The sequence below is a fragment of the Cherax quadricarinatus genome, chromosome 10 (assembly GCF_038502225.1).
Source record: "Cherax quadricarinatus isolate ZL_2023a chromosome 10, ASM3850222v1, whole genome shotgun sequence".
Classification (NCBI taxonomy): domain Eukaryota; kingdom Metazoa; phylum Arthropoda; class Malacostraca; order Decapoda; family Parastacidae; genus Cherax; species Cherax quadricarinatus.
The window spans coordinates 6,862,714-6,888,126 of NC_091301.1; the positions used below are offsets into that span (position 1 = coordinate 6,862,714).

At 40.1% G+C, this 25,413-nt stretch overlaps 1 protein-coding gene across 5 annotated transcripts in view; it reads right to left on the reverse strand.

Annotated features, from left to right (window-relative positions):
* Nucleotides 1-25,413, reverse strand: part of Rich (Guanine nucleotide exchange factor subunit Rich) — a 253,655-nt gene that overhangs the window by 144,352 nt on the left and 83,890 nt on the right. For all 5 annotated transcript variants that reach the window (XR_011391807.1, XM_070083585.1, XM_070083584.1 and 2 more), the window contains 3 exons: nt 22,344-22,450; nt 19,776-19,907; nt 18,255-18,494 (listed from right to left, as the gene is read on the reverse strand). Coding sequence is in view for 4 of the 5 variants with exons in the window: in XM_070083585.1 (XP_069939686.1) it covers nt 18,255-18,494; nt 19,776-19,907; nt 22,344-22,450 (479 nt within the window). In the remaining variant the exon portion in view is untranslated. The remainder of the gene's footprint in view (nt 1-18,254; nt 18,495-19,775; nt 19,908-22,343; nt 22,451-25,413) is intronic.

A 25,413-nucleotide genomic window follows, 5' to 3' on the forward strand; every position in this document is an offset into this window, starting at 1 on the left:
TGAGATGACCATTTCGAGTCCAGTGTTACCAGTGCTCAGATGTGTTATTATTTTTCCAACACCAGCCGAGATGGTTAGAGAATTGCCAGAAACCAATTGTGATTTAGTCCAAAACAGCTTGGTCATTAATGAGGGATAATGACACTGCTAACAGACTTGAAGGTTTAGTTAGTATTGGAAAATAGTCAGAGAACAGCAAATACCTACAGAAGATTGATAGACTCTGACCTGAGGAAATGCACAAATCTGGCTGGAGATTAATTTTCTTGAACTCTAACATGACCACAGACCCAAAAAGAGATAAACTTTTTTTTGTGTATGCACAGCCAGCACTGAATTAAAAAAAAAGGGAAAGTGAGAAATCAAAGACTTGAACAGCCTGAAATGAACTCTGAGAGTCTGAGATTACAATAAATTATTAGGCAGACATGCTAGCAACATGAGTAAGAGCACCAAGAAGAGAATGCAATTCCACCGTGAAAACATCAGTCGACTGTATTAGCCAGCATTACCTCACACAATCAGGCAAAACAGCCAAGTATCCCATTCTGTAAGAGGATTAGAAATGAGACTTTGGAAACAGCAGAAGAGAAAAATAAACTTGAACTACAGTGATTACCAAGGAATTGAACTCTACCTAGCTTAATTAACATCCCTAATAACTCAGATAATAAGATCTTAGTGATCCCACAATGAAGGGATGTTAGACACAGCATGAAGGCTTTTGACAAGGAATGACCAAAAGACCCTTAGTCACAAATTCAATCTCTAATGGCAAATAAAACAGAGCCCAGAAAGAGTAGTGGTATCAACCGAGGACTATACCTGGTCACCATTATGTAGCTTACCCAAAATGCTCTGCATAATCAATGGCTCTCCATGTGTACTAAAAACTGTCATCCAGTCTTATAAAAACTATGTAACATAAAAATATTTTTTTTTTAATAAGTTGGCTGTCTCCCACCGAGGCAGGGTGATCCAAAAAGAAAGAAAATCCCCAAAAATAAAATACTTTCATCATCATTCAACACTTTCACCTCACTCATTACTGTTATTGCAGAGGTGCCCAGAACACAACAGTTTAGAAGCACATACGTATAAAGATACACAACATATTCCTCTAAACTGCCAATATCCAAAACGCTTTCTTTAAAGTGCGGGCATTTTACTTCCCATTTCCAGTACTCAAGCACGACTATTTAAAAATAAACGGTTTCACTGAATCCCTTCACTAAATACTACCCAGCTCACACTCCAACTGCTTGTCAGGTCCCAAATACCATTCGTCTCCATTCACTCCTATCTAACACGCTCACACATGCTTGCTGGAAGTCCAAGCGCCTTGCCCACAAAACCTCCTTTACCCCCTCCCTCCAACCTTTTTGAGGATGACCCCTACCCCGTGTTCCCTCCCCTACAGATTTATACGCTCTACATGTCATTCTACTTTGATCCATTCTAAATGACCAAACCACCTCAACAACCCCTCTTCAGCCCTATGACTAATACTTTTATTAACTCCACACCTTTTCCTAATTTCCACACTCCAAATTATCTGCATAATATTTACACCACACATTGCCCTTAGACAGGACATCTCCACTGCCTCCTTGCTGCAGCATTTACAACCCAAGCTTCACACCCATGTAAGTGTTGGTACCACTATATTTTCATACATTCCCTTCTTTGCCTCCATAGACAATGTTTTTTGTCTCCACATATACCTCAATGCATCACATACCTTTTTTCCTTCATCAATTCTATAGTCAACCTCATCCTTCATACATCCATCCGCTCACACGACAACTCCGAAATATCTGAAAACATTCACTTCTTCCATACAACTCCTCTCCAATTTGATATCCAATTTTTCTATATCTAAATCATTCGATGCCCTGATCACTTTACTCTTTTCTACGTTCACTTTCAACTTTTTGCCCTTACACACTCTCCGAAACTCATCCACTAACCCTTGCAACTTTTCTTTAGAATCTCCCATAAGCACAGTATCATCAGCAAAAAGTAACTGTGTCAATTCCCATTTTGTATTTGATTCCCCATAATTTAATCCCACCCCTCTCCCCAAAACCCTAGCATTGACATCTTTTACAACCCTATTTATAAATATAGTAAGCAACCATGGTGACATTACACATCCGTCTAAGACCCACCTTTAGTGAGAAGTAGTCTCCCTCTCTTCAACATTTAAAAGTTCCTCAAAATATTCCCACCATCTACCCAATATCTCCATCTCCCCATTTACTAACTCCCCTACTCTGTTTTTAACCAATAAATCCATTCGTTAACTAGGCTTTCTTAACTTGTTTATCTCGTTCCAAAATTTTTTCTTATTTTCATCAAAATTTCTTGACAGTGCCTCTCCCACTCCATCATCTGCTCTCCTTTTACACTTTCTCACCACTCTCTTCACCTTTCTTTTACTCTCCATATACTCTCCTCTTCTTATAACACTTCTGCTTTGTAAAACCATCTCATCAGCTACCTTTTTCTCTTTTATCACACCATTTACTTCATCATTCTACCAATCACTCCTCTTTCCTCCTGCACCCACCCTCCTATAGCCATGAACTTCTGCCCCACATTCTAATACTGCATTTTTAAAACTATTCCAACCCTCTTCAACCCCCCCCCCCCCACTACTCATACTTGCACTAGCCCACCTTTCTGCAAATAGTTGCCTATATCTCGCCCGAACTTCTTATTCCCTTAGTTTATACACTTCACCTCTCTCTTACTTGTTGTTGCCATTTTCCTTTAGTCCCATCTACCTCTTACTCTAACTGTAGCTACAAGTAAATAATGATACAATATATCAGTTGCACCTCTATAAACATGTACATCCTGAAGCCTAAACATCAACCTTTTTTTTTTATTTTTTTATTATCACACTCGCCGATTCCCACCAAGGCAGGGTGGCCCGAAAAAGAAAAACTTTCACCATCATTCACTCCATCACTGTCTTGCCAGAAGGGTGCTTTACACTACAGTTTTTAAACTGCAACATTAACACCCCTCCTTCAGAGTGCAGGCACTGTACTTCCCATCTCCAGGACTCAAGTCCGGCCTGCCGGTTTCCCTGAATCCCTTCATAAATGTTACTTTGCTCACACTCCAACAGCACGTCAAGTATTAAAAACCATTTGTCTCCATTCACTCCTATCAAACACGCTCATGCATGCCTCCTGGAAGTCCAAGCCCCTCGCACACAAAACCTCCTTTACCCCCTCCCTCCAACCTTTCCTAGGCCGACCCCTACCCCGCCTTCCTTCCACTACAGACTGATACACTCTTGAAGTCATTCTGTTTCGCTCCATTCTCTCTACATGTCCGAACCACCTCAACAACCCTTCCTCAGCCCTCTGGACAACAGTTTTGGTAATCCCGCACCTCCTCCTAACTTCCAAACTACGAATTCTCTGCATTATATTCACACCACACATTGCCCTCAGACATGACATCTCCACTGCCTCCAGCCTTCTCCTCGCTGCAACATTCATCACCCACGCTTCACACCCATATAAGAGCGTTGGTAAAACTATACTCTCATACATTCCCCTCTTTGCCTCCAAGGACAAAGTTCTTTGTCTCCACAGACTCCTAAGTGCACCACTCACTCTTTTTCCCTCATCAATTCTATGATTCACCTCATCTTTCATAGACCCATCCGCTGACACGTCCACTCCCAAATATCTGAATACGTTCACCTCCTCCATACTCTCTCCCTCCAATCTGATATTCAATCTTTCATCACCTAATCTTTTTGTTATCCTCATAACCTTACTCTTTCCTGTATTCACCTTTAATTTTCTTCTTTTGCACACCCTACCAAATTCATCCACCAATCTCTGCAACTTCTCTTCAGAATCTCCCAAGAGCACAGTGTCATCAGCAAAGAGCAGCTGTGACAACTCCCACTTTGTGTGTGATTCTTTATCTTTTAACTCCACGCCTCTTGCCAAGACCCTCGCATTTACTTCTCTTACAACCCCATCTATAAATATATTAAACAACCACGGTGACATCACACATCCTTGTCTAAGGCCTACTTTTACTGGGAAAAAATTTCCCTCTTTCCTACATACTCTAACTTGAGCCTCACTATCCTCGTAAAAACTCTTCACTGCTTTCAGTAACCTACCTCCTACACCATACACTTGCAACATCTGCCACATTGCCCCCCTATCCACCCTGTCATACGCCTTTTCCAAATCCATAAATGCCACAAAGACCTCTTTAGCCTTATCTAAATACTGTTCACTTATATGTTTCACTGTAAACACCTGGTCCACACACCCCCTACCTTTCCTAAAGCCTCCTTGTTCATCTGCTATCCTATTCTCCGTCTTACTCTTAATTCTTTCAATTATAACTCTACCATACACTTTACCAGGTACACTCAACAGACTTATCCCCCTATAATTTTTGCACTCTCTTTTATCCCCTTTGCCTTTATACAAAGGAACTATGCATGCTCTCTGCCAATCCCTAGGTACCTTACCCTCTTCCATACATTTATTAAATAATTGCACCAACCACTCCAAAACTATATCCCCACCTGCTTTTAACATTTCTATCTTTATCCCATCAATCCCGGCTGCCTTACCCCCTTTCATTTTACCTACTGCCTCACGAACTTCCCCCACACTCACAACTGGCTCTTCCTCACTCCTACAAGATGTTATTCCTCCTTGCCCTATACACGAAATCACAGCTTCCCTATCTTCATCAACATTTAACAATTCCTCAAAATATTCCCTCCATCTTCCCAATACCTCTAACTCTCCATTTAATAACTCTCCTCTCCTATTTTTAACTGACAAATCCATTTGTTCTCTAGGCTTTCTTAAATTGTTAATCTCACTCCAAAACTTTTTCTTATTTTCAACAAAATTTGTTGATAACATCTCACCCACTCTCTCATTTGCTCTCTTTTTACATTGCTTCACCACTCTCTTAACCTCTCTCTTTTTCTCCATATACTCTTCCCTCCTTGCATCACTTCTACTTTGTAAAAACTTCTCATATGCTAACTTTTTCTCCCTTACTACTCTCTTTACATCATCATTCCACCAATCGCTCCTCTTCCCTCCTGCACCCACTTTCCTGTAACCACAAACTTCTGCTGAACACTCTAACACTACATTTTTAATCCTACCCCATACCTCTTCGACCCCATTGCCTATGCTCTCATTTGCCCATCTATCCTCCAATAGCTGTTTATATCTTACCCTAACTGCCTCCTCTTTTAGTTTATAAACCTTCACCTCTCTCTTCCCTGATGCTTCTATTCTCCTTGTATCCCATCTACCTTTTACTCTCAGTGTAGCTACAACTAGAAAGTGATCTGATATATCTGTGGCCCCTCTATAAACATGTACATCCTGAAGTCTACTCAGCAGTCTTTTATCTACCAATACATAATCCAACAAACTACTGTCATTTCGCCCTACATCATATCTTGTATACTTATTTATCCTCTTTTTCTTAAAATATGTATTACCTATAACTAAACCCCTTTCTATACAAAGTTCAATCAAAGGGCTCCCATTATCATTTACACCTGGCACCCCAAACTTACCTACCACACCCTCTCTAAAAGTTTCTCCTACTTTAGCATTCAGGTCCCCTACCACAATTACTCTCTCACTTGGTTCAAAGGCTCCTATACATTCACTTAACATCTCCCAAAATCTCTCTCTCTCCTCTGCATTCCTCTCTTCTCCAGGTGCATACACGCTTATTATGACCCACTTCTCGCATCCAACCTTTACTTTAATCCACATAATTCTTGAATTTACACATTCATATTCTCTTTTCTCCTTCCATAACTGATCATTTAACATTACTGCTACCCCTTCCTTTGCTCTAACTCTCTCAGATACTCCAGATTTAATCCCATTTATTTCCCCCCACTGAAACTCTCCTACCCCCTTCAGCTTTGTTTCGCTTAGAGCCAGGACATCCAACTTCTTTTCATTCATAACATCAGCAATCATCTGTTTCTTGTCATCCGCACTACATCCACGCACATTTAAGCAACCCAGTTTTATAAAGTTTTTCTTCTTCTCTTTTTTAGTAAATGTATACAGGAGAAGGGGTTACTAGCCCATTGCTCCCGGCATTTTAGTCGCCTCATACGACACGCATGGCTTACGGAGGAAAGATTCTTTTCCACTTCCCCATGGACAATAGAAGAAATAAAAAAGGACAAGAGCTATTTAGAAAAAGGAGAAAAACCTAGATGTATGTATATATATATATATGCATGTGCGTGTCTGTGAAGTGTGACCAAAGTGTAAGTAGGAGTAGCAAGATATCCCTGTTATCTAGCGTGTTTATGAGACAGAAAAAGAAACCTTTTATCCACCAATATATAATCTAACAAACTACTTTCATTACGTGCTATATCATACCTTGTATATTTATTTATCCTCTTTTTCATAAAATATGTATTACTTATTACCAAACCTCTTTCTACACACAGCTCAAATAAAGGTTCCCCACTTTCATTTACCCCTGACACCCCAAATTTACCTACTACTCCCTCCACAACATTTTTACCCACTTTATCATTGAAATCCCCAACCACAAGTACTCTCACAATTGGTTCAAAACTCCCCACACACTCACTCAACAATTCCCAAAACCTCTCTCTCTCTCCTCTACACTTCTCTCTTCTCCAGGTGCATATACGCTTACTATAACCCACTTTCCACATCCAACCTTTATTTTACTCCACATAATCCTTGAATACATTTATACTCCCTCTTTTCCTGCCACAGCTCATTCTTCAACATTATTGCTACTCCTACTTTAGCTCTAGTTCTATCTGAAACCCCTGGCCTAATCCCATTTACTTCTCTCCACTGAAACTCTCCTGCCCCCTTCAGCTTTGTTTCACTTAAAGCCAGGACATCCAGCTTCTCATTCATAGCATCCACCATCATCTCTTTCTTATTCGCACAACATCCACACACATTCAGACATCCCACTTTCATAATTTTCTTCTTCTTCTTTTTAGTAATCTTTACAGGAAAAGGAGTTACTAGCCCACTGTTCCAAGCATTTTAGTTGACTTTTACAACACACATGAATTACAGAGGAAAGATTCTTAATCTATTTCCCCATGGATATAAAAGGAAAAGTATTAAGAACAAGAATTATAAAGATAAAATCATAGAAAACTCAGATGAGTGTGTATAAATAAATGCGTAAATGTATGTGTAGTGTGACCTAAATGTAAGAAGTAGCAAGACATACCTGTAATCTTGCATATTTATGAGACAGACAAAAGACACCAGCAATCCTACCATCATGTAAAACAATTATTATTATTATTATGTGTTGACAAGAGCAACGTGGCAGATGTTGCAAGTATATGGAATAGGTGTTAAGTTACTAAATGCTGTAAAGAGTTTTTATAAGGGCAGTGAGGCTCAGATTAGGGTGTGTAGAAGAGGGTGAGACTACTTCCCAGTAAAAGTAGGTCTTAGACAGGGATGTGTAATGTCACCATGGTTGTTTAATATATTTATAGATGGGGTTGTAAAAGAAGTAAATGCTAGGGTGTTCAGGAGAGGGGTGGGATTAAATTATGGGGAATCAAATACAAAATGGGAAGTGACACTTACTTTTTGCTGATACTGTGTTTATGGGTGATTCTAAAGAAAAATTGCAAAGGTTAATGGATGAATTTGGGAGTGTGTGTAAAGGTAGACAGTTGTAAATAAACACAGAAAAGAGAAAGGTGATGAGAGTATCAAATGATTTAGATAAAGAAAAATTGGATATCAAACTGGGGAGGAGGAGTATGGAAGAAGTGAATTTTTTTTTTTTTCAACAAGTCGGCCGTCTCCCACCGAGGCAGGGTGACCCAAAAAAGAAAGAAAATTCCCAAAAAGAAAATGCTTTCATCATCATTCAACACTTTCACCACACTCACACATTATCACTGTTTTTGCAGAGGTGCTCAGAATACAACAGTTTAGAAGCATATAGGTATAAAGATACACAACATATCCCTCCAAACTGCCAGTATCCCAAACCCCTCCTTTAAAGTGCAGGCATTGTACTTCCCATTTCCAGGACTCAAGTCCAACTATATGAAAATAACCGGTTTCCCTGAATCCCTTCACTAAATATTACCCTGCTCACACTCCAACAGATCGTCAGGTCCCAAGTACCATTCGTCTCCATTCGCTCCTATCTAACATGCTCATGCACGCTTGCTGGAAGTCCAAGCCCCTCGCCCACAAAACCTCCTTTACCCCCTCTCTCCAGCCCTTTCGAGGACGACCCCTACCTCGCCTTCCTTCCCCTATAGATTTATATGCTTTCCATGTCATTCTACTTTGATTCATTCTCTCTAAATAACCAAACCACCTCAACAACCCCTCTTCTGCCCTCTGACTAATACTTTTATTAACTCCACACCTTTTCCTAATTTCCACACTCCGAATTTTCTGCATAATATTTACACCACACATTGCCCTTAGACAGGACATCTCCACTGCCTCCAACCGTCTCCTTGCTGCTGCATTTACCACCCAAGCTTCACACCCATATAAGAGTGTTGGTAATACTATACTTTCATACATTCCCTTCTTTGCCTCCATAGATAAGGTTTTTTGACTCCACATATACCTCAATGCACCACTCACCTTTTTTCCCTCATCAATTCTATGATTAACCTCATCCTTCATAAATCCATCCGCCGACACGTCAACTCCCAAGTATCTGAAAACATTCACTTCTTCCATACTCCTCCTCCCCAATTTGATATCCAATTTTTCTTTATCTAATTCATTTGATACCCTCATCACCTTACTCTTTTCTATGTTCACTTTCAACTCTCTACCTTTACACACATTCCCAAACTCATCCACTAACCTTTCCAATTTTTCTTTAGAATCTCCCATAAGCACAGTATCATCAGCAAAAAGTAACTGTGTTAATTCCCATTTTGAATTTGATTCCCCATAATTTAATCCCATCCCTCTCCCGAACACCCTAGCATTTACTTCTTTTACAACCCCATCTATAAATATATTAAACAACTATGATGACATAACGCATCCCTGTCTAAGACCTACTTTTACTGGGAAGTAGTCTCCCTCTCTTCTACACACCCTAACCTGAGCCTCACTATCCTCATAAAAACTCTTTACAGCATTTAGTAACTTACCACCTATTCCATATACTTGCAACATCTGCCACATTGCTCCTCTATCCACTCTATCATATGTCTTTTCTAAATCCATAAATGCAATAAAAACTTCCCTACCTTTATCTAAATACTGTTCACATATATGCTTCAATGTAAACACTTGATCTACACATCCCCTACCCATTCTGATTCCTCCTTGCTCATCCGCAATCCTACATTCTGTCTTACCTCTAATTCTTTCAATTATAACCCTACCGTACACTTTTCCTGGTATACTCAGTAAACTTATTCCTCTATAATTTTTACAGTCTCTTTTGTCCCCTTTCCCTTTATATAAAGGAACTATACATGCTCTCCGCCAATCCCTAGGTACCTTCCCCTCTTTCATACATTTATTAAACAAAAGTACCAACCACTCCAACACTATATCGCCCCCTGCTTTTAACATTTCTGTCATGATCCCATCAGTTCCAGCTGCTTTACCCCCTTTCTTTCTACGTAATGCCTCACGTACCTCCCCCACACTTACATTCTGCTCTTCTTCACTCCTAAAAGATGGTATACCTCCCTGACCAGTGCATGAAATTACTACTCCTCTTTCTTCCTTAACATTTAAAAGTTCCTCAAAATATTCTCGCCATCTACCTAATACCTCCATCTCCCCATCTACTAACTCACCTACTCTGTTTTTAACTGACAAATCCATACTTTCCCTAGGCTTTCTTCACTTGTTTAACTCCAAATTTTTTTCTTATTTTCATAAAAATTTCTTGACAGTGCCTCTCCCACTCTATCATCTGCTGTCCTTTTGCACTCTCTCACCACTCTCTTCACCTTTCTTTTACTCTCCATATACTCTGCTCTTCTTATAACACTTCTGCTTCGTAAAAACCTCTTATAAGCTACCTTTTTCTCTTTTTATCACACCCTTTACTTCATCATTCCACCAATCACTCCTCTTTCCTCCTGCCCCCACCCTCCTATAACCACAAACTTCTGCCCCACATTCTAATACTGCATTTTTAAAACTATTCCAACCCTCTTCAACCCCCCCCCCCCTACTACTCATCTTTGCACTAGCCCACCTTTCTGCCAATAGTCGCTTATATCTCAACCGAACTTCCTCCTTCCTTAGTTTATACACTTTCACCTCCCTCTTACTTGTTGTTGCCAGCTTCCTCTTTTCCCATCTACCTCTTACTCTAACTGTAGCTACAACTAAATAATGATCCAATATATCAGTTGCCCCTCTATAAACATGTACATCCTGGAACCTACCCATCAACCTTTTATTCACCAATACATAATCTAATAAACTACTTTCATTACGTGTTACATCATACCTTGTATATTTATTTATCCCCTTTTTCATAAAATATGTATTACTTATTACCAAATCTCATTCTACACATAGCTCAATTAAAGGCTCCCCATTTACATTTACCCCTGGCACCCCAAATTTACCTACTACTCCCTCCATAACATTTTTACCCACTTTAGCATTGAAATCCCCAACCACTATTACTCTCACACTTGATTCAAAACTCCCCACGCATTCACTCAACATTTCTCAAAATCTCTCTCTCTCTCCTCTACATTTCTCTCTTCTCCAGGTGCATACACACTTATTATAACCCACTTTTCACATCCAATCCTTATTTTACTCCACATAATCCTTGAATTAATATATTTATAGTGCCTCTTTTCCTGCCATAGCTTATCCTTCAACATTATTGCTACTCCTTCTTTAGCTCTAACTCTATTTGAAACCGCTGACCTAATCCCATTTATTCCTCTCCATTGAAACTCTCCCACCCCCTTCAGCTTTGTTTCACTTAAAGCCAGGGCATCCAGCTTCTTCTCATTCATAACATCCACAATCATTTCTTTCTTATCATTTGCACAACATCCACGCACATTCAGACTTCCCACTTTGACAATTTTCTTCTTCTTATTCTTTATAGTAATCTTTACAGGAAAAGGGGTTACTAGCCCATTGTTCCCGGCATTTTAGTTGATATGGATATAAAAGGAAAAGTAATAAGACCAAGAACTATTAAGATAAAACCAAAGAAAACTTAGATGAGTGTGAATAAATAAATGTGTACATGTATGTGTAGTGTGACCTAAGTGTAAGTAGAGGTAGCAAGACATACCTGTAATCTTGCATATTTATGAGACAGACAAAAGACATCAGCAATCCTACCATCATGTAAAACAATTACAGGCTTTCATTTTACACTCGCTTGGCAGGACGGTAGTACCTCCCTGGGTGGTTGCTGTCTACCAACCTACTACCATGAATGTTTTCAGATATTTGGGAGTTGATGTAACAGCGAATGGATTTATGAAGGATGAGGTTAATCATAGAATTGATGAGGAAAAAAAGGTGAGTGGTGCGTTGAGGTATATGTGGAGACAAAGAACGTTATCTATGGAGGCACAGAAGGAAATGTATGAAAGTATAGTAGTACTAACACTCTTATATGGGTGTGAAGCTTGGGTTGTAAATGCTGCAGCGAGGATGCGGTTGGAGGCAGTGGAGATGTCCTGTCTAAGGGCAATGTGTGTAAATATTATGCAGGAAATTCGGAGTGTGGAAATTAGGAGAAGGTGTGGAGTTAATGAAAGTATTAGTCAGAGGGCTGAAGAGGGGTTGTTGAGGTGGTTTGGTCATTTAGAGAGAATGGATCAAAGTAGAGCGACATGGAGAGCATATAAATCTGTAGAAGAAGGAAGGCGGGGTAGGGGTCGTCCTCAAAAAGGTTGGAGGGAAGGGGTAAAGGAGGTTTTGTGGAAGAGGAGCTTGGACTTCCAGCAAGCATGCACGAGCGTTTTAGATAGGAGTGAATGGAGACGAATGGTATTTGGGACCTGACGATCTGTTGGAGTGTGAGCAGGGTAATATTTAGTGAAGGGATCACAAATAACCCGCACATAAAAGACAGAAGCTTACGACGACGTTTCGGTCCGACTTGGACCATTGACAAAGTCACACTAACAGAGGAGGAGCAGGACGGCTATATATAGGCAGGAAGAGGTGGAGGTAGTAGTAGTGGTAGTAGTAGTAGTAGTAGTAGTACAAGAATTGTATATAATACCGACAGGATGAAATGACACATGCACAACACCCGGGCATCCCCACCGTAGACGTTTCGCCATCCAGCCAGCCACTGGATGGCGAAACGTCCACAACAAAGACAACCAGACGCCGCACATGTGTCTAATTTCATCAGTAGAAGTAGTAGAAGAAGAAGAGGTAGTAGTAGTGGTAGTGGTAGAAGTGGGAAATAAGGAAGACGAGCCAGTCAAATACAAAGGAAGGGGAGCACTGCAAGAGAGCTAGAAACCCACAGAGGGAGAGCAAGCGCACCGAGGTGCGTGAAAGGGGAAGTGGTGAAATAAAATAAAGAAGGAACAGAAACACGAGACAGGAGAGAGAAAGACAACCCAGAGGAGAAAAGGAGAGAGGAAAGGGGAAGAGGAAGAAGAAAAAGAAGAAGAAGAAGAAAAAATGAGGATTCAGGTTAAGTCACGGGTGTTCTGAAGTTTGGAGCATTTTACAATGTAGTGGGAGAGGAAGGCATCTACAGAGACGAAGCCAGGGCTAAGGTTCATACAAGGAAAGTTGTGTATAAGAGAGGATTCAACTAAACGGCGACTGTTCGAGTTGGAAGTAGGGAAGACAGTTTTAGCAGAAGACCAGTCAATAGGATGGCTATGATCTCTGACGTGACAGAAAAGAGCATTGTTAGTGTCGGCAAGCCTAACACTATTTTTGTGCTCCCTAAGTCTGTCAGAAAGAGATCGACCAGTTTCTCCAAAGTATTGAAGAGGACAGGAGGAGCAAGAAATAGAGTAGACACCAGGAACATCTGTAGAGGGAGGAGAGGTATGAACGAGATTAGTGCGAAGAGTGTTAGTCTGGCGGAAGGTAAGCTTGATGTCTAAGGGACGGAGAGAATTGTTGAGATTAGAAAGACCGGAAATGTAGGGAAGGCAGAGGATAGAAGAGTTCCCATGAGTAGAGAGTTTGGGAGAGAAGAAATTGCGTTTAGCACGTGAGAGGGCAGAGTCTATGAAATGGGAAGGGTAGCCAAGACGGGAGAACGAATTATAAAGAGTGGAAATTTCTGCTGGAAGGAACTGAGGATCACAGATGCGGAGGGCACGGAGAAAGAGGGAGATAAGAACACTTTTCTTGACAGGGGAAGCATGATAGGAAAAGTAGTGAATGTACATGCCACTGTGCATAGGTTTACGGTAAACGGAAAAGGAAAAACCTGTATCTGAGCGGTGGACATGGACATCAAGGAAAGGAAGTAAGGAATTAGATTCCCATTCAGCTTTAAACTTAATGGAAGGGGCAAGATTGTTAAGAGCTTCAAGAAAAGGTTGGAAGAGACTGGAGTCATGAGGCCACAGAGCAAAGATGTCATCCACATAGCGGAGCCAGAGTGAAGGTTGCACATCGAGGGTAGGAAGAAGAACAGTCTCGAAGTATTCCATGTAAAGATTAGCAAGGACAGGAGAGAGAGGAGAGCCCATAGCGACACCGAAGGTTTGGGAATAATATTTCCCTTGGAAGGAAAAGGAGTTAGAGTCCACACAGAGGCGGATCAGATCAAGAAAGACATCAGTGGGGATAGGGAGATGAAGAAACCCTTCATGGGCCTTCTCTCTAAGGAAATCAAGGACATCATCAAGAGGGACATTGGTGAAGAGGGACTCAACGTCAAGACTAAGCATCTTACAGGTTGGGAGAGAGCGAACCCGTTCAATGAAGTCTTGAGAGTGACGGAGGTGGGCAGGAGAAAAAGTACCAAGAAAGGGAGTGAGGGTTTTGGCCAGCCAAGAAGCAAGAGAATAAGAGACAGAACCTCTAGAGGATATGATAGGACGAAGAGGAATATCAGGTTTATGAGTTTTGGGAAGGCCATAGAAATAGGGAAGAGAGGGACAGATGACACGAAACCGTTGAACAAGGTCAAAGTCAGGAGGACAGAGGTCGGAGAGAGTCCTTAGTTTTTTGTTGAAAGTTCTCTTGATGCGATCAAGAGGGTTGGAAACGAGAGGAGTGTAGGTTCATACTAACATTGTCATACTATCTTCTGACAAAGGTAATTCGGTAGTTATCCTTGATCGCGAGGATTACCTCCGTAAAGCTGATGTCTTGCTCTCTGACTCACGCACCTACACTCCTCTCGTTTCCAACCCTCTTGATCGCATCAAGAGAACTTTCAACAAAAAACTAAGGACTCTCTCCGACCTCTGTCCTCCTGACTTTGACCTTGTTCAACGGTTTCGTGTCATCTGTCCCTCTCTTCCCTATTTCTATGGCCTTCCCAAAACTCATAAACCTGATATTCCTCTTCGTCCTATCATATCCTCTAGAGGTTCTGTCTCTTATTCTCTTGCTTCTTGGCTGGCCAAAACCCTCACTCCCTTTCTTGGTACTTTTTCTCCTGCCCACCTCCGTCACTCTCAAGACTTCATTGAACGGGTTCGCTCTCTCCCAACCTGTAAGATGCTTAGTCTTGACGTTGAGTCCCTCTTCACCAATGTCCCTCTTGATGATGTCCTTGATTTCCTTAGAGAGAAGGCCCATGAAGGGTTTCTTCATCTCCCTATCCCCACTGATGTCTTTCTTGATCTGATCCGCCTCTGTGTGGACTCTAACTCCTTTTCCTTCCAAGGGAAATATTATTCCCAAACCTTCGGTGTCGCTATGGGCTCTCCTCTCTCTCCTGTCCTTGCTAATCTTTACATGGAATACTTCGAGACTGTTCTTCTTCCTACCCTCGATGTGCAACCTTCACTCTGGCTCCGCTATGTGGATGACATCTTTGCTCTGTGGCCTCATGACTCCAGTCTCTTCCAACCTTTTCTTGAAGCTCTTAACAATCTTGCCCCTTCCATTAAGTTTAAAGCTGAATGGGAATCTAATTCCTTACTTCCTTTCCTTGATGTCCATGTCCACCGCTCAGATACAGGTTTTTCCTTTTCCGTTTACCGTAAACCTATGCACAGTGGCATGTACATTCACTACTTTTCCTATCATGCTTCCCCTGTCAAGAAAAGTGTTCTTATCTCCCTCTTTCTCCGTGCCCTCCGCATCTGTGATCCTCAGTTCCTTCCAGCAGAAATTTCCACTCTTTATAATTCGTTCTCCCGTCTTGGCTACCCTTCCCATTTCATAGACTCTGCCCTCTCACGTGCTAAACGCAATTTCTTCTCTCCCAAACTCTCTACTCATGGGAACTCTTCTATCCTCTGCCTTCCCTACATTTCCGGTCTTTCTAATCTCAACAATTCTCTCCGTCCCTTAGACATCAAGCTTACCTTCCGCCAGACTAACACTCTTCGCACTAATCTCGTTCATACCTCTCCTCCCTCTACAGATGTTCCTGGTGTCTACTCTATTTCTTGCTCCTCCTGTCCTCTTCAATACTTTGGAGAAACTGGTCGATCTCTTTCTGACAGACTTAGGGAGCACAAAAATAGTGTTAGGCTTGCCGACACTAACAATGCTCTTTTCTGTCACGTCAGAGATCATAGCCATCCTATTGACTGGTCTTCTGCTAAAACTGTCTTCCCTACTTCCAACTCGAACAGTCGCCGTTTAGTTGAATCCTCTCTTATACACAACTTTCCTTGTATGAACCTTAGCCCTGGCTTCGTCTCTGTAGATGCCTTCCTCTCCCACTACATTGTAAAATGCTCCAAACTTCAGAACACCCGTGACTTAACCTGAATCCTCATTTTTTTTTCTTCTTCTTCTTCTTTTTCTTCTTCCTCTTCCCCTTTCCTCTCTCCTTTTCTCCTCTGGGTTGTCTTTCTCTCTCCTGTCTCGTGTTTCTGTTCCTTCTTTATTTTATTTCACCACTTCCCCTTTCACGCACCTCGGTGCGCTTGCTCTCCCTCTGTGGGTTTCTAGCTCTCTTGCAGTGCTCCCCTTCCTTTGTATTTGACTGGCTCGTCTTCCTTATTTCCCACTTCTACCACTACCACTACTACTACCTCTTCTTCTTCTACTACATCTACTGATGAAATTAGACACATGTGCGGCGTCTGGTTGTCTTTGTTGTGGACGTTTCGCCATCCAGTGGCTGGCTGGATGGCGAAACGTCTACGGTGGGGATGCCCGGGTGTTGTGCATGTGTCATTTCATCCTGTCGGTATTATATACAATTCTTGTACTACTACTACTACTACTACTACCACTACTACTACCTCCACCTCTTCCTGCCTATATATAGCCGTCCTGCTCCTCCTCTGTTAGTGTGACTTTGTCAATGGTCCAAGTCGGACCGAAACGTCGTCGTAAGCTTCTGTCTTTTATGTGCGGGTTATTTGTGTATCGTTCCAGTCACGGTATTGTGCCTTTTTGTTATTTATGAACAAATTGTTTCTGAACATACCATTGTGGAATACATGTATTTTTTTTTCAACACGTTGGCCATTTCCCTCCGAGGCAGGGTGACCCAAAAAGAATGAAAAACTTTCATCATGAATCAACACTTTTACCATCACTCATACATAATAACTGTCTTTGCAGATGCACTCAAATATGACAGTTTAGAAATCCCTCCAAACTGCCAATATCCATTAATGGTCCTGGGAATCATAGCCTCTGCAGCCCACTCTCTTCAATTACAGAAGCAGTGTGGTATCATATGCCTCCTCTAGACTGAAAAAGACAGATATAACAAGGTGTCATTCAGCAAAGGCATTATGAATGTATGTATATAAATTGAGAAAAAGGATCTGTGGTGAAGTACAGTGCCTGCACTCTGAAGGAGGGGTGTTAATGTTGCAGTTTAAAAACTGTAGTGTAAAGCACCCTTCTGGCAAGACAGTGATGGAGTGAATGATGGTGAAAGTTTTTCTTTTTCGGGCCACCCTGCCTTGGTGGGAATCGGCCAGTGTGATAATAAAAAAAAATAATAAAAAGGATCTGTGGTGAAGCAGTCTCAAAATGCAGTCTGTACCAAAATGATGAGAGAGAAAACAATTCTGTCTCTCTAAGAACCACTTATGTTTACCATAGTGTTTCAGCACTTTGCAAACACAGCCAGTAAAAGTATGGACCAATTTCATACAGGCTAAATTCTGCATAGGCAGGAAATAAAGACTTAAGTGAATATGAGCTAGGACAAAGCCATTTGTAATGCTAATTTAAACCATGCCCTAAAGAGTGCATCCAAACCAATTGGGTAGTTTACCCAGCACAGAACAAATTTCTGTAAGATATAGGGCCATCAGACATAGTGCATAAAAATTTTGTGTAAAGTAAGAGATGCCTATAAAGGTGACTGATTAAATAAACAAGCAGGAAAGTTAAGGAGATTAGCATATACCAGAAATGAACCTAATTGGGAATCATAAAAGGAAGAAAAAGTAAAACTAAAAATCTTGTTAGAGCATCCACCTTGCAAGGCTGAATTTTCCATGCAAAAGAATGACAAACTTCCTCGGATAGCTCTAGTCTATCACTCTCCTAAAATATTTTAATTTTTGTAAGTGAGCTTGAAATGTTAAGGGAAATCAGTTAGATGGACTTGAGTCCTGGAAATGGGAAGTACAATGCCTGCACTTTAAAGGAGGGGTTTGGGATATTGGCAGTTTGGAAGGACATCTAAACTGCCATACCTGAGCGCCTCTGCAAAGACTGTGATTACGTATAAGTGATGGTTAAAGCGTTGAATGATAATAAAAGATTTTCTTTCTTTTTTGGTTTTGCTTTCTTTTTGGGTCACCCTGCCACTGTGGGAAATGGCTGACATGTTAAAAAAAATCAATGCCAAAAATTTTGTTAAAGAAACAATAAAAGACAATTAAAGTACATGTAAATAAGTTATAAATAATGACACATACCAAAAAAACAGTTTCTTTGCTGATTTACAATGATGAAACACTTAAGCTGAACTTCAGGATTATACTGTTCAGAGTGTACATACAAAGTACATAAATCCTCCGAATGGAGAAAAATAAAATAAATGGAAATGCATGCTCTGATTAGTCAATAATTCTGGTATGAGTTTTACAAAAAATTATTACAGTCTACCTGCAAAATAATAAGGTAGGATGCTGCAGTCTCTAGTTGTGATTCCTCAAGAGCTTTGATAAAAAGATGTTTAGGACTGCCAGCAACAGAAAAGAGGTATCGCCACAATGCCAACTCTGTTTTGCGGGCACACTGCACTACTGTCTGCAGGTACACAGGAAACTCTCGGATGAATTCCACTACTCTCGGGAGTAAACAATCTGGCAGTGGGTCTTTGCTGGAGGCTTCCTCCTCAAGTACCTGTAAAATCATTCAACTGATAATTTCAGTCAAATTAATAAATGAAAATGAGAGAGAATAAGCCTGAGAGTCAAAGCAATCTTTCTTATAAATAACAAAAAGGCACAATACCGTGAGTGGGTTGTCTTTCTTCTGCCTTGTGTATGTGTTCCTTCATTATTTGTTTGTTTATTTTCCCCCTCTTCGTGTTCTTGCTCTTACCCTCTGTGGGCACCTAGCTCCCTTGCAGTGCTCTGCTTTCTTAGTATTTGACTGGCTCCTCCTCCTCCTTACTACCTTCCCCACTACTACTTCCTTCCACCTCCACTACTACTACTATTACTACTACCACCTCCTGCCTATATATACCCATCCTGCTCTCCTTTTCATTAGTCTGACTTTGTAAATGGTCCAAGTCGGACCAAAACGTTGTCGTAAGCTCCTCTCTTCTATGTGTGAGTTATATGTGCATCAATCCTTATTTTTTTTTTTAACAAGTCGGCCGTCTCCCACCAAGGCAGGGTGACCCAAAAAAGAAAGAAAATCCCCAAAAAGAAAATACACCTACCATCCGACTTACGACCGAGTTCGGTTCCGAGAAACCGGTCGCAAGTCGAAATGGTCGTAAGTCGAACTTTACTACTGAATATCAACAAAACATTTTTGTAATGACTTTATTTTATTGTTTTATTTTGGTATTTCATGTTTTACTTTACTTTTTATGTTGTTAGTACTGTATTTTATACTATAAGGTTTAGGATAAACACTGTGTACAACACAAATAGTTGTTTATTTCCCAGAAATTTGGCATAAAAAACACGGTCGCAAGTCGAGTGGTCGTAAGTCAAGCAGGTCGTAAGTTGGATGGTAGGTGTACTTTCATCATCATTCAACACTTTCACCTCACTCACACATAATCACTGTTTTAGCAGAGGTGCTCAAAACACAACAGTTTAGAAGCATATACGTATAAAGATACACAACATATCCTTCCAAAGTGCTAACATCCCGAAACCCCTCCTTTAGAGTGCAGACATTGTACTTCCCATTTCCAAGACTCAAGTCCGGCTATACAAAAATAACCGGTTTCCCTAAATCCCTTCACTAAATATTACCCTGCTCACACTCCAACAGATCATCAGGTCCCAAATACCATTCGTCTCCATTCACTCCTATCGAACACACTCATGCATGCCTGCTGGAAGTCCAAGCCCCTCGCCCACAAAACCTCCCTTACCCCAAAACAGTCAGAGGGTTAATGCTATAACAACTTCAAAATATTTCTAAAATGGTGAATCTTACCTGATGTAACAGGAGTTCAAGTGCATGAGGAAAGTAGGGTAAATCTCTGCACGTACTGGCAACCTCCCATGCATGGTAACCAAGATTTCTTCTTAACAACTGTCGTAATAAATGATGGAGGTAGACCTGACTCTGCAACATTAAAATTATATGAAAAGCATTAAATAGAGTACAATTTACATCTACCAAAATAAATACATCAAGTATATTTCAATTGTAATAGTATATTTGAAGTTAATAAAAATTGATAAAGTTTATTCTTAAACAAATCAAAGAAAAGTAACAACAGATATTGAAATTATACAAATGGTTACTATTGTTAATGCTCAATAATTTAATGTCAATGTTCTCAGTGTTTTCATTATATTTAATAGAAAAGTCACACTGCCATGAGATTCCCATAACTAATCTATAGGGAGGGAGTAGAGAAGGTTTTGTATGCAAAGGGCCTGGCCATTCAGCAGCCCTCTGTGAGAGTGTTAGATAGTAAGTGGTTTTTATGACTTGACATGCTACTGAAGTGTGAGCAAAGTAACATTTATGAAGATATCCAGGGAAACTGGTCAGCCAGGCTTGAGTCCTGGAGGAAGTACAGTGCTGGCAGTGCAAAGGTGGGGTGGGGATATCTGCAGTTTGGAGGGGCATCTGAACCATAGTACTGGTGGGCCTCTGGCAAGACAGTGGTGGTGTAATTATTTCTTCTTCTATGGGGTCACCCTACTTCAGTGGGAGATGGCTGGTGTATTAAAAAAAAAACTTCAATGCATTTTTCACGTTTAATGATGTTTGATGAGCACCATATTTTCTACCATAAAAAAAATTTAAAATACAATAAAAATCAACCCTGTATATGACTAAAGTAAAAAATAAAATATTACTTAAAAAAATATGAAGAAATCTATCTGAAACTTTTTTGCCATTTATAACTGATACCGCTGGTTTTGTTGAGTTGTTATTACCAAGACGACCCATGGGTCATATGTAGACGTAGAGTTCAAGGGTTGTAGTAGCTTAGGGGTCTGGCACTGTTGAGACTTAAGGATTACAATGGCCTGAAGACTGTTTGTGCTACAGTATCGTAACTCAGCAACAGGATGCAAACTGAGTACTAAAACATTAACAAAATATACGCTGTTCATCGAGATACTATTGTTTTCTTTGGTATCGGATCTCTGCCACTATTTATATTCAAATTTTGGCCTAAAGTATGGTAAAGGATAGCACAAAGCTAGAAGTTAAAAAATGCACAAATTTATAAAATAAAAATAAAAAGATAGGAAAACAAATAAAGACCTGGTGCAGCTTCCAGTAGAATGTGCTAACAGCTGACCTAATCAGCCCTAAGAAGTCATACTATCTAAAACTGTGCACTCCTGACCACCTTGCCTCTGTCTTCTTTCTGCTGATGATGCTATACAGTGGAACCCTGGCACTCGAACTTAATTGGTTCCAGAAGGCTGTTCGAGTGCAGATCTGTTCAAGTACAAAACGAAATTTTCCCAACAAATTTTCTTTTTGGTTGGCTGTTATCACTAACCCTCTTGGGCCCCATGGTGACTTATTTATAAAAATAAGATAAACAAAACACTAAAAAAATGCAAAGACACATGAAATAGTTTAGAGTGAAGTTCTGGCAGGTCATGTTTGTTTGGTCAAGCAAATGGTCGACTACCGAACATTTTGTTTACCGAACAAAGCATTTAAATAACGAATTGTTCGAGTACGGAGCTGTTTGAGTACTGAGGTTCCACTGTATTTCCTAGTACCATCAGTACTAGGAAAGAGACCATAGCTATATAAAGGAATGTTGGCAGGTTTTTTCACAGTTGTAAAACAATGATCTGAGTTAAGAACAATGATTTGAGTTGCAAGAAGGAGTATTAAGTGCTACAACCACTCTAAATTTTCAAGGTTTATGTGAAAAATACCAAAGACAGGACACAATGACCTCAACTCTATTATATTTTCCACCATACTTACCCTGAAAAACCATTTCATGTTGTAACTAACTTCAAAATTCTGCTTTCCTACTCCCATCTTTGCAAAATAAAAATGTCTATGAATAAATTTTTTTTTTTATTATTAACATATCGGCCGATTCTCACCAAGGCAGGGTGGCCTGAAAAACAAAAACTTTCATCCTCTTTTACTCCATCACCTCCTTCTGAGGTGTTAATGTTGCAGTTTTATAACTGTAGTGTAAAGCACCACTCTGGTAAGACAGTGATGGAATGAGTGATGATGAAAGTTTTTCTTTTTCGGGCCACCCTGCCTTGGTGGGAATCGGCCAATGTGTTAATAAAAAAAAATAAAATAATTTTTATATAGAGACATTTTTATTTTGCAAAGATGGGAGTAGAAAAGCAGAATTTTGAAGGAAGTTACAACATGAAATGGTTTTGTGACATGTTTTTCAAGGCAAGTATGGTGGAAAATATAACAGAGGTAAGCTCACCGTGTCCTGTCTTTGGTATAAAAACTGTATTGAGTAAATTATTTCCCTTCTTAAAAGTTTTAATCAAACTAAAATATGGAATTAAAAAATGGTTGTAATACAAGTATACTTACAGTTCGTTCCACAACAGTGAGTGGCTGATGACGAGAGGCAGCATCACATACTAACAAGGATGTGTCTGTCTCTGCACCTAACAAGATCCCCTCCTCAAACATGACAGCTGAAAATTTTTATACTGTATTATTTGAAAGGTAAACTGGTTATGGAAGGAGAAAAGAGAATATAAATGAGTAAATTCAAGGATTATGTGGATTAAAGTAAAGGTTGGATGCGAGAAGTGGGTCATAATAAGCGTGTATGCACCTGGAGAAGAGAGGAATGTAGAGGAGAGAGAGATTTTGGGAGATGTTAAGTGAATGTATAGGAACCTCTGAACCAAGTGAGAGAGTAATTGTGGTAGGGGACCTGAATGCTAAATTAGGAGAAACTTTTAGAGAGGGTGTGGTAGGTAAGTTTGGGGTGCCAGGTGTAAATGATAATGGGATCCCTTTGACTGAACTTTGTATAGAAAGGGGTTTAGTTATAGGTAATACATATTTTAAGAAAAAGAGGATAAATAAGTATACAAGATATGATGCAGGGCAAAATGACAGTAGTTTGTTGGATTATGTATTGGTAGATAAAAGACTGTCGAGTAGACTTCAGGATGTACATGTTTATCGAGGGGCCACAGATATATCAGATCACTTTTTAGTTGTAGCTACACTGAGAGTAAAACGTAGATGGGATACAAGGAGAATAGAAGCATCAGGTAAGAGAGAGGTGAAGGTTTATAAACTAAAAGAGGAGGCAGTTAGGGTAAGATACAAACAACTATTGGAGGATAGATGGGCTAATGAGAGCATAGGCAATGGGGTCGAAGAGGTATGGGGTAGGCTTAAAAATGTAGTGTCAGTGTGTTCAGCAGAAGTTTGTGGTTACAGGAAAGTGGGTGCGGGAGGGAAGAGGAGCGATTGGTGCAATGATGATGTAAAGAGAGTAGTAAGGGAGAAAAAGTTAGCATATGAGAAGTTTTTACAAAGGAGAAGTGATGCAAGAAGAGAAGAGTATATGGAGAAAAAGAGAGAGATTAAGAGAGTAGTGAAGCAATGTAAACAGGAGCAAATGAGAGAGTGGGTGAGTTGCTGTTAACAAATTTTGTTAAAAATAAGAAAAGGTTTTGGAGTGAGATTAACAAGTTAAGGAAGCCTAGAGAACAATTGGATTTGTCAGTTAAAAATAGGAGAGTAGAATTATTAAATGGAGAGTTAGAGGTATTGGGAAGATGGAGGGAATATTTTGAGGAATTGTTAAATGTTGATGAAGATAGGGAAGCTGTGATTTTGTGTATAGGGCAAGGAGGAATAACATCTTGTAGGAGTGAGGAAGAGCCAGCTGTGAGTGTGGGGGAAGTTCGTGAGGCAGTACGTAAAATGAAAGGGGGTAAGGCAGCTGGGATTGATGGGATAAAGACAGAAATGTTAAAAGCAGGTGGGGATATAGTTTTGGAGTGGTTGGTGCTATTATTTAATAAATGTAATAGGCTGGTAGACAGCAACCACCCAGGGAGGTACTATCGTCCTGCCAAGTGAATGCAGAACAAAAGCCTGTAATTGTTTTACATGATGGTAGGATTGCTGGTGTCTTTTGTCTGTCTCATAAATATGCAAGATTACAGGTATGTCTTGCTACTTCTACTTACACTTAGGTCACACTACACATACATATACACATTTATTTATACACACTCATCTGAGTTTTCTTTGATTTTACCTTAATAGTTCTTGGTCTTATTACTTTTCCTTTTATATCCATGGGGAAGTGAAATAAGAATCTTTCCTCCATAAGCCATGCGTGTTGTAAAAGTCAACTAAAATGCCGGGAACAATGGGTTAGTAACCCCTATTCCTGTAAAGATTACTAAAAAGAATAAGAAGGAGAAAATTGTCAAAGTGGGAAGTCTGAATGTGCGTGGATGTTGTGCAAATGATAAGACAGAGATGATTGTGGATGTTATGAATGAAAAGAAGCTGGATGTCCTGGCTTTAAGTGAAACAAAGCTGAAGGGGTGGGAAAGTTTCAGTGGAGAGGAATAAATGTGATTAGGTCAGGGGTTTCAAATAGAGTTAGAGCTAAAGAAGGAGTAGCAATAATGTTGAAGGATAACATATGGCAGGAAAAGAGGGACTATAAATGTTTTAATTCAAGGATTATGTGGAGTAAAATAAAGGTTGGATGTGAAAAGTGGGTTATAGTAAGTGTATATGCACCTGGAGAAGAGAGAAGTGTAGAGGAGAGAGAGAGAGATTTTGGGAAATGTTGAGTGAATGCGTGGGGAGTTTTGAACCAAGTGTGAGAGTACTTGTGGTCGAGGATTTCAATGCTAAAGTGGGTAAAAATGTTGTGGAGGTAGTAGTAGGTAAATTTGGGGTGCCAGAGGTAAATGTAAATGGGGAGCCTTATTGACCTATGTGTAGAAAGAGATTTCGTAATAAGTAATACATATTTTATGAAAAAGAGGATAAATAAATACACAAGGTATGATGTAGCACGTAATGAAAGTAGTTTGTTAGATTATGTATTGGTGGATAAAAGGTTAATGGTAGGCTCCAGGATGTACATGTTTATAGAGGGGCAAGGGCAACTGATATATCAGATCATCATTTACTTGTAGCTACAGTTAGAGTAAGAGGTACATGGGAAAAGAGGAAGGTGGCAACAACAAGCAGGAGGGAAGTGAAAGTGTATAAACTAAGGGAGGAGGAAGTTCGGGTGAGATATAAGCAACTATTAGCAGAAAGGTGGGCTAGTGCAAAGATGAGTAGTGGGGGGGGGGGTTGAAGAGGGTTAGATGAGTTTTAAACATGCAGTATTAGAATGTGGGGCAGAAGTTTGTGGTTATAGGAGGGTGGGGGCAGGAGGAAAGAGGAGTGATTGGTGGAATGATGAAGTAAAGGGTGTGATAAAAGAGAAAAAGTTACCTTATGAGAGGTTTTTACAAAGCAGAAGTGTTATAAGAAAAGCAGAGTATATGGAGAGTAAAAGAAAGGTGAAGAGAGTGGTGAGAGAGTGCAAAAGGAGAGCAGATGATAGAGTGGGAGAGGCACTGTCAAGAAAATTTAATGAAAATAAGAAAAAATGTTG